The sequence below is a fragment of the Mesitornis unicolor genome, unplaced genomic scaffold (assembly GCF_000695765.1).
Source record: "Mesitornis unicolor isolate BGI_N332 unplaced genomic scaffold, ASM69576v1 scaffold2136, whole genome shotgun sequence".
NCBI classification, from domain to species: domain Eukaryota; kingdom Metazoa; phylum Chordata; class Aves; order Mesitornithiformes; family Mesitornithidae; genus Mesitornis; species Mesitornis unicolor.
The window spans coordinates 24,578-34,767 of NW_010190035.1; the positions used below are offsets into that span (position 1 = coordinate 24,578).

At 38.9% G+C, this 10,190-nt stretch overlaps 1 protein-coding gene across 1 annotated transcript in view; it reads right to left on the bottom strand.

Annotated features, from left to right (window-relative positions):
- The window catches only part of LOC104542050 (dynamin-3), a gene marked incomplete at its 3' end in the record, with an annotated part of 29,498 nt that extends 22,363 nt beyond the window's left edge, over nt 1-7,135 (bottom strand). The window contains exons 1-6 of the mRNA XM_010186250.1: nt 7,090-7,135; nt 6,334-6,483; nt 4,350-4,553; nt 3,695-3,793; nt 2,591-2,751; nt 594-736 (exon numbers count right to left, since the gene is read on the bottom strand). Of these exons, the coding sequence (XP_010184552.1) occupies nt 594-736; nt 2,591-2,751; nt 3,695-3,793; nt 4,350-4,553; nt 6,334-6,483; nt 7,090-7,135 (803 nt within the window). The remainder of the gene's footprint in view (nt 1-593; nt 737-2,590; nt 2,752-3,694; nt 3,794-4,349; nt 4,554-6,333; nt 6,484-7,089) is intronic.
- Nucleotides 7,136-10,190: the final 3,055 nt, after the last annotated feature.

Below are 10,190 nucleotides of genomic sequence, written 5' to 3' on the forward strand. Positions count from 1 at the left end.
TACTAACCTTAAATGCCTACCCCATCCCAAGAATTTCCCTAGCTGCTTTCTGAAAGCATATGAATTTTTAGTAACAGCTCATGCAGCAAAGAGCTCTGTGGCTTAGGTGCGCATCACATGAAGGACTACCATCTGTGATTAGTTTTCATCTTGCCATCTTTGAGCTCTTTCGGATAGCCAAGCTTTTATATTGGAAAAAGAAGCATTCCCTATTCACCTTTCAGACTCCTCATGTTACAGACTTCTAAAGCAATCTCCTTCTCTTGCTTGAGGTCATCTACTTGGCAGGCTGAAGAGTGTGTCTACGCAATCAGAAGCAGTTTCTTACCTTTGATCATCTATGATGCTCATCTTTGTACCTTTTCCTGTTCTGCTTTCTCTCTCTTTTAGGATTACTAAAATTACTTTAAGGAAAACTTTGCTGAAATTGTATAGTAAATAAAATGGAACACCAAGCACAGAGTTCTTTGGAGTTTGTGTACAGAATCCTCAACTTTATCCATATCCTCAACTTTAGACACAGTAGAAAGAAAAAAAAAAGGCAAAACAAATCTATACAAAGTGGAAAAGCAGACAAAAGACTGGACACTCACTGCAACAGGGCTTTTGTTTTTCTGGTTGGATCTTCTGGTCTGAAGTTTTTGTATACCTCTACTTCATGTTCTATAGAAAGCAGCTGGCCCTGGAGTTTACTTCTGAAGGCTGGCAGGGTATCCCGAATATGATTGGTAAGTTGCTAAAAAGCAAATAAAAATCCTTTTATAATGTCAATAAAGATGAAAGCAAGAGCACGACCATTTCCTTCTGACTGCCAAGCGTATCAGCCATGACCTGTGCTAGTTTACCAGTGGAGTTCCTTTTGATCTTTGAAGCAATGGAGACTGTTAAAGAACAATACAATATCGTCCCTTTTGCATACACATTATAAGGAGGCTTGAAAAATTCCTTCATCCCCTCACTCACTGAACCTTGTTACTCAATACTAGTTTAGTTGCACACAAAAAAGTGATATACATTACATATCCAATTTGAAATGGCCTCTCATCTTAGCACTCATGCCAGCACTCCATTTTGCTGGCTTTCCTAAGGGATTTTCCCAACTCCCCATATACTTAATCCAGCATGACAACTCACATACTTTACAATCACGAGGCAACGTAGGACAAGAAAGAGGTTCTGCACATCCACAGCACACTGAGAGCGGAGATGGAGGGAAGTGTAGACATGCAGAGTACCTATTTGGCACTCTCCCATCATTGGGAAAAATCACTTCCACATTATTTCTGCTTCCTTGTACATAGTACACTAAAGGGAAGAGATTTTTGCCCTCATATTAATGATTATAGAAATTTACCTCTTTTGAACTCTAATTTTGGTTGAAAAAGGTTCTACCACTCAAAACTATTGTTTTTCATTTCTGAAAATATACCTAAAAGTACTAGAAAATAAACTGAAGGAGACTAAAGACAGGATTACTAGATCTGTGTTTAACTTACTTCACTTACTTTTGCATTTATATATATGTTGTAATGTGTTCTGACAACGTTATCAACGTCTCACCTGTGCCATAAATTTCTCATGCATCTTACCTGTTCCCTGATGAAAAACAAAATGGGCATCTTGAGCTACACTGCACTTCCCAACCCAAATTAGACAAGCTGTAAGTTAAGAATGTCATACACCAAAACATGTAAACTCAACATAAATGTTGTTCAGCAGACATGACGGGCACAAAATCAAAAGCTGGAGTTTCCCTGGAGCACCACCTTGTGGATGCAGAGAAACTGCAACATTACCTGAACCCACAAACACTAATACATGGTTAATGTCTTAAGGACAAAACTTATAGGTATCTTCCCATAAATAATATTCTACATACAGATATAGCAACAGAAGAACAACAGTTAATGTTGAAATAGGTAAAGTCATGAAACAACTCACAAAAAAGTTAATAGTACATAAAGTAATGCAAGTCAGGACAAACGAGACAGTCCAAAGGTAAATGCAGCTCATGCTTCAGTCTCAAAACTAAGCCACAGGGATTAAACTTTCAAGATATAAAAAGAGGCAAAATATCCTGACCAGATGAAATTGCAGGATACAGGTGAGTTGTGGCATCCTACTGAAGACTTTGATTCTGAGGCACAAATAAAAGGCATTGGCATTCTTTTTGTGCAAGTCCAGAGCATACCATAACCTGGCTGTCAAGTTACAGCTGCAAAGTCACTGTAGCAAGAAATTAAGACAGCCAGCTATTTTGTTTCCTTTTCTGCTATTACCACCTGCTGTCCAAAACTGACAAAGCCAGGTTGATGTTGTCTTTTTCTATTCCAGACTAAAGGCTGCAATTTGACAGTGAACTGGACAAAACACTATCAAGTTTGACTTGTCGGAATGCCAAGAACAGTGGTCAGCCGATAAAAACTGAATTTTAGAAAAAATAATAAAATCACAGCATCACCAGTAATTATAGACCAGCAGGGAAGAAGAACAGATGAGGTTCCCTCACCAACATTCATTTTAATAAAGATTTTGTATTGGTCCTATCATTATAAAAGCTGCCTTTCACCACAAAGGCTTCAGGTTTTACCTGGTTTAGAACTTTTTGGAGATACGGTGTTCCCATGCGATCTGCCATGTGCCTGTATGCTGGGTGGGAAAGAAAGAATTTCCTTTCTGCTAGAAGAGCTGCCTTTATGTCCTTCTTCCCATCAATGTCTTTCTGGCTTCTGTTTACAACACCAATATAACCTAAAACAACACAAAACCAATGAGGAAGTCAATACAGCTATTGCCTAAACTATTGAATTCATATTAAATAAAACTAGACAGCCTCATTCAATCAAAACTATCCAGTTTAAATATTTCAGATATCACTTACAAACACTGTAATGACCTTAACAGTGTCTAGAGTGTTCATCCTGTTTGTGTATAACAGAGACACTTCCTTTAAAATCACCGATTCAAACACAGAAGTATCTGAAACTTTAATGTACCTGCAAGAAACCAGTTCAAAAATAAACAAACAAAAAAAACCAAAACAAAAACAAAACACACACACACACACACACACACACACACACACACACACACACACACACAGAGGTATACACCAATAAATTATACTGTATTATATTAGTAAAATACAGGAAAATTTCGTCTTGTTTGCTTGACCAACATGCCCCATGGGAGGAGATGGTGGTCTCATCAATAAATTATAACTAGAATCAAAATTCTTGATATCGTTAATGGTATGAGCAACTGTGACAGCAGCTGCCAGAACGATCACATGGAAAATTTCTGGAAGGGCTCAAAACTTGGTTTACAGTGAGATTACCCAAACTCTGGTGCTTGCTTCTGTCATATGCAAAGAAAAAAAACAAAAAAAAAGATTCCTTTGTTACAAGGGACAGCAACCTAGCACAGAAAAGAAAACTGGCTAACAGCTTGTGCTGACATTTCTTGTTTCCTCTGGAATATGCAGTGTATTTTCCAGCCCCAGGGGGAAAAAAAAATTACTTGCAGGATATTTTTACCACAGCCCCCTTTTCTGTTTGATGAACAGGTAACGATAAAAGCCAGGAACTCATCCAGTCCAGCATAATCTCTGATTCACCTCCAGGACTCCCAAACACCACCCTTAGCCAAACCACCTTCTGAATTGCAAAGATTATGGGAAATTGCACATTCTCACCTCTACGAAGAGGAAGTAGTTTGTTTTCTAGAATTTCTCTTGCATCTGTTCCTTCATCCATCAGATCCAATTTTGTGATCACACCAATGGTTCGAAGGCCTGACCGGGGTGGAGGCAGAAGGAGAAAGATAGTGAAGAATAATTTCTATTCAGAAAGAACAACTACATCTTACAATTCCATAATAACAGACAGGGGACATTCTCAAAGCATGTGTCACACAATACCAGCTACAACTGCAAGTCATGGTACATCTGGAAAAGAAGGGATCTTCATTGCCAGGGCTGAAATGTGCTCCTCAAGTCTCTTTAACAGTGCTCAGGATTCCCATGATACGACTATAAAATTTATGATGCGAATATCTAAAAATCCCACCAGCACCATGGTCCGTTTCGCGAGGCACTACCAAAATCTCTAGATAGACGTTGCCCCACTTGCTTATAAGAGATACAGACAAAGGTTTTAAAACACATTTACAGCATCATTACCTGAATTACACTGAGCTAACAAACAGCTATTGTGATGTTGAAGCCCATATGAGATGGTGTATATACACACCTAAATCATAAACCATATTTCACACAAGAGTTGGCCATTTACTTCAAATTATGTTATTGCACTTGGGAACAAAAAGTGGTTCCGTTCAATCATGCCTACCTTGAGGGTCCACTTCCTTAGCTAACTTCAGTGCATCCGAGTTGGCCAGATCGGTGTTAGCTGGAGTCACAGCCAGTATCAGACAGTTTTCTCGAGAGATGAACTGCATTATCATGTCTCTGATCTGCTGCTCAATATCTGGAGGCTGATCCCCTACTGGCACTTTAGTGATTCCCGGCAAATCAATGAGAGTCAGGCTTAATACTACATGGAAAACACAGGATCATAAAACTGGTTAGCATGCAAGCTATGTCTAAAGAGGTCTATCCATCTACGGCTGCAGATAAATTTCAGTCACATAAAATCCCATATAATTACTTATACAGGTATATAAATATTGTCAATGGTTCAAAAAATCCCTGACAATCTGAAAAGTATACTTGTTCTGCTTTCATATCTGGATTTACTGGTGCTATTTAATATTTTAAATATCACAACTGGCATAGGATAATGATACTTATATACTGAATATCTTTGAAGGCTCTTAGATTGATGAACATGGCTTTCTGAGCTTTATCCATCTATAGGAGCACAGACAACAGACCATTCTCACCGCATCTTTCCAATTAACTTGAGAAAATGGCTGCTGCTGCTTCTTTTTTTAAACATAAATCTTCTCTGACCATGCTTTCAACAGCGTCTCCAATTAAGAAATTCCAAAAAAGTCAATAACTAGTCTAACTTGTACAGCAAAATTGTTGTTAAGGGGTTAGGGGTTATGTTCTTGCTTTGTTTTTTGGGCTTGTTTGGTTCTGCTGGGGTTTTTGGTTTTGTTTTTTTTACTCTGTAACTTCTTAAGAAACACAAAAATGTTTATCCATTAAGAAAACCTATTTAGTTCTGGCATGATTTCCCCAGTGAAGGCCACAGTGCCAACTGTAAGTATTCTAGCTTGTTCAGCCGGCAGTGGGGTAACAGGGTATCCTTTAGACAAATGAGAAAAATGCAATTCCTAGAAAGGAAACACCAGAAATACATTTGGAGTCTGGCTAAAACAGACAACAGCTGCTGAACTAAAAGACTAATCCTAATTTTAAAAAAGTAATTAAAAAGCATTAGGTAGGAGATTTTCACTTTCTCCTGGAGTCAGCATGTTCAACAAACAAGCTTTGAGGCAGGGCATTTAGTTCAGCTCCTCCCCAGTTGGCTATGCCACCTGTATAGCAGAGAAGGGCTCAGGGGCATATGTTCAGAGCTAGGGCTGCTCATGGCATATTAAAAGGAGGTTCAGCATCTCTTTAATTACCTCTCCTCTTATTTTAATCTTTCTGGCCTTTAATTCTCAAACAAGACATGAGATGAGGTGGTTAGAAAAATAAAGTGCTTCAGCCAAGCGTGCCACTTTTCTCCTGTATCCAAGAGAGTTTCAATGCAAAACATTCTCTCTAGAGGGTTTTCTTTAAATTAGGCAGATGGCAACCAGAGGAACTAACTTTGATCTATACTGGGGGTCTACAACAGAAAGCAGCTTCAAACCCCATTATTGTCTAAATATATCTTTAGTGACAGCAAACAATAAACATCCAACAGAGCAGGGAGACATAATGACTTTCTAGATCACTGACAAGGGAATCCACCTGCAGAGCTGCCAAAAAAAAGTTTCTCCACTGTCTCCCATCTCCTATTATTTGTCTCTACTAGCGAGCTACTAGCTAATGGTATATGTACTGGGGAAGAGATTGGTTTCACCTTGATGCAGAGTGAGAATATTTTTAAATCATGAGAGTATTCAATGGGGACAGAAGAGTTTGCACTCTGCCCAGCTCCAGAGGCAACAGCTCTCCACCACAGAGTGGTTTTGTAACGCAGGAGAAGTCAAGGATTCTTCCAGATACATACCCTCTTGTGGTTCAACTCAATCTCGGAAGTTTTTTCATCCCAGAAGACTTCTAGTCGAGCAATGAGAACACATACAAAAGGAGACAACTAGACAGCTAAAAAAATACATTGCATGACAGAAACGAAGTAGAATGATTTTACCTACCATGTGGAGAATATATTCTTAAATTAATAGGAATTGAAGAAATGCCTTTGTTCACTCCTGTTATTCTATCTGTTTCTACTTCAATTTCCTGGCGAACTTCATCAAAATCAGTAAACTTCCTCCCTTTGCAGTGTAGAAATTCAGCATACTCTGTGAAAAAACATCAACAACAACTCTGTATTTCACAGGCTTATAGACTTGGGCACGCACTTTCAAGTCTCTAGTATTCTTCAGATGTGTATGCACAAAAGCACGTCATCACGGATATCAGGAAAACATCATATAGCACATGTTATAGATGACTGCATAGCTGACAAGCAGCCTACAAAAGGAAGCGTTAGTTAAAAAGTCAAGTTGACGAGGTATGATTTACCGCTTTTATCTTTAGCATGTCATGTCCTGGAACAACCCAAAAGATACAAATCGATACCGTTTACATTAATGGAATAAGGAACAGATTGTGAATCAGATTCCAAGTTTTCATCTGACTACAGGTACCTGTAATACAACACTGAATTGAAGAAAATCCAAGTTCTTTATCATGAAAAGATTAGTTTCTGAAAACAAATGCTAATAACTGCTCACGTTACACATGATCTTAACAAGGCAGTTCTGTACATTTTTACAAGTGCATAATGCAAATAAGATCATGTAAGAAACACTGTAATGCCTTTAACACAACTCGTTTCCTGAAAACTTCTTGCAGTCTAAATCCAAACAATGCTTAAGATGTTTTTAAAAGCTTTTCTAAAGTACCTTTGATTTTGCTGAAGTGAGAGAACACAATTTCTGAGTCTTCCATATCGTACGTAACTTGCCCTCTTACCTCAAAAGGGCATCAAACAGGAATCAGGGATAGATACATCCTAATTTGTTAGGCTTTAACTTGATGCTAGGTCCCTGTTTTGACTCTTGAATCCAAGTACTGATACTAATTATTGCAATCGTCTGGATTTCCTGCCCTAGAGGTGCATAACCAAAAGCACTCAGGATTTTAAAACTGGGCTTTCTTCCTTCAAAACAGAACACACAAGTTTCTCTGACATAGCAAGGCTGTAATCAGAAATAATGACATAAATGGTAATCACAGATATGAGCTCACATCCTGTCCCCACAAGGCCTAAGCGGCAGAGCTGGAGAAAAGGTGAACAAAGTTGCGTTATGTTTCAGTTCATTTCATCCTGCAATCAAGGCCTGGTCTCAATGTAGGTGTTTTTTGGCTTCTTGGTTTTACGTTTCTTGGTAAAAAGCCCTTCAACACCAGGGCAAAGAGTTTGCTTGGTACTCAAAGAAAGAAGAACCACTCAGGGGACCTGATCCAAGAATACAGATTAATAGAGGGCCTTATGTATCAGTACTGAAGTCTCTTTCCCAGAAGTCACTTTATTACAGTTGCTGACAGAGCTGTTAAAAAATATCTAATAAACTAGTCAAAACTACACATGAAAACATAACAACAGTTACAGCAAACTGAGAGCCAAAACAAGAGAGGCACAAGGGCAAAACAACAAACAGCAACCTTTTTGTGCTACAATGCCATCATCTCTCTATATTCAAAGTGTGAGCAAAAGGGAAATCCACACTTATTGAGGCAAAAATAACATACCTCGTTTTTAAAATGGAGCACCTAACAAAAACCTCCGTCTCACTTTTGACAATTTAAGAATTCCAGAAGTTGTCGTTTTCTTTTTTAGCTCTGGCAGCACAATGAGAATGAATGTGATGGTTTTTTTTAAAAAGGGAATATTCAAATATTTCAAAGTGAAAGATAATACGGTGCACAAATTAAAATCTCAGCTGCTCTAGAACGTTTGAGAATTCACATTGGTAAAATCTGTTACACCAGAGTTGGAAAACAGCCACCTACTGAAAAAAAAGAGCTTACAAGCGGTTATTTTGTCCCAGTTCTTCATGCACTGCTCCTGCTATAAAATAAAATGTACTCTTCTCACTTACTTTCTTCTTTTTTCAGTGGTTCATCAGATTTTCTCAGATTTTCTTTTATTATTAACAACAATAATTAATAACTGGTGCCCAGTTGTAATCAGTTGACTGACTCAGCTGATAATCAAGGAAGTTTTCTTTCCTCTTTGTTCCACTGACTCTCAGTAGCAGAAAGGGTCCCTATCTGAAATGGCTTCCAAGTAATTCAAATGAAAACATTTGCTACTTTTTTAGCTGTGTTAATATTTATCAATAGCTCATTCCTTCCAGTGACATCCGTGGTCCCACTGATTCTGAAGGAATAGACTTCACAATGGTTCACAACCTGTGGTGCCACGCACAGCCTACAGAATAAAAATCCAGATGAACAAGCAGCGCTTTGTTCTGCTCCTTTCAGCCCTCAGCCTGTCCTTGGCAATGACGCCTTCAGCCACACTGGGTAAGCACATGCTTTAATGCAATCTTCATTTTTCAGCTTTCATACACTGAAGAATACCAAGAAAACATTTTATTTGTATTTTTGTGGGAATGGACGTGAAGCCAGACAAGAACGAGTGATCCTGCCTAATGTCTAGCTTTCAGACATGTTTTTTCTGTAGAAAACTGAAGTTATGTTAATTAAACAAAAAGAAAATTCTGTCTTTGCATGTAGAATACTTTTTTCCCCAGACTCATTCAAAGCTCCTTGGACAACAGAACGAAAAAGCCATCATAGCATAGTTCTCTTTAGTGCCTCAAACCACAGTGATTATTTCCCTCTTCAATTTTGATTAGATAAATCATACAAACAAGTGTTATGGGATAACATTTTTGAAAATGCTCCTATTTTTTCCTGTGAGTTATTTCTCTCTATGCTTTTATGATTCAATCTACCATAACGTTATATTGTGATTAACAATAAATAGCCATTGTTATTTTCAAACCATTTAAATTACAGACACACTTGGGATCTTTCAGAAATCTGTCCCTAAGCTAAACAGAGCTGAGTTAGGTATGGCATGTGATGAGACATGGACCCGCCCTTAGAAATACATGAGATAATCTTAAACCCTTACTGAACCCAAGAAAAGACATTAAAAAAATAAATTAGACTGATAAAGACGGGGGGTTTTTTTTCCCCTTGCTGAGATGAACAGCAGCCAACACAAGTTCAAGTAGCTTTCAGATTGTTAGTTAGTAAGTAATTACAGATTTCTTTATCCTCAGAGTGAACTGTCACTGTTTTTTTTGTCACTTTATTATCTTTTTGAAGATGGGCAAATATAGAGCCATTTTCCAGTCATTCAGTGAGGGGTTTCCATCTTTCCTGATGTCACCGAGCATCAACCTGGGATTGAGGAAACAAAACCTTTCACGCAAAACCACATGTAAAGCCAAGTACTGGTGGGTACGATTCATTTGTCCCAGGGTGAGCTGAGGCCCATACCCCATCTGAGGCCGCTGACGGGAGAACAGGCCGAGCTCTCCATCAGCCACTGCTGCCCAGCTGGGGCTTCCCAGGGGCTGTTACTCGTACACACACAGAGAGCAGCAAGCAAGATCCGCAGTTACAAAGGAAGATCTGCAGTCTCTGCAACTTTACACTAACAGCTGAAATTCAGGTTTCGGACCAGCAGTGCTATTCGTCTTCCAGCATATCAGTGTTATTTGGGTGATGAGTCTTCCATTGTCTCAGGAAGGGGTCACCAGTCACTACCACCATTTCCCCATGGTGATGTCACTTTTTAGCTTTTGGGGTACGCACCTCCCACAACTTTTCTGGTCCCTACAGTACTCCTGTTCATCACCTGATGGCTGCCAGAGAGCGGGATCCAGAAAACAGCAGCCACTGGCTTCCTTTCCTCCCTGCAAAGTCTCCAGTCTCTCCCCTACTATTGGCACTGTGACACACAGAATCACAGAATCCCAGAACG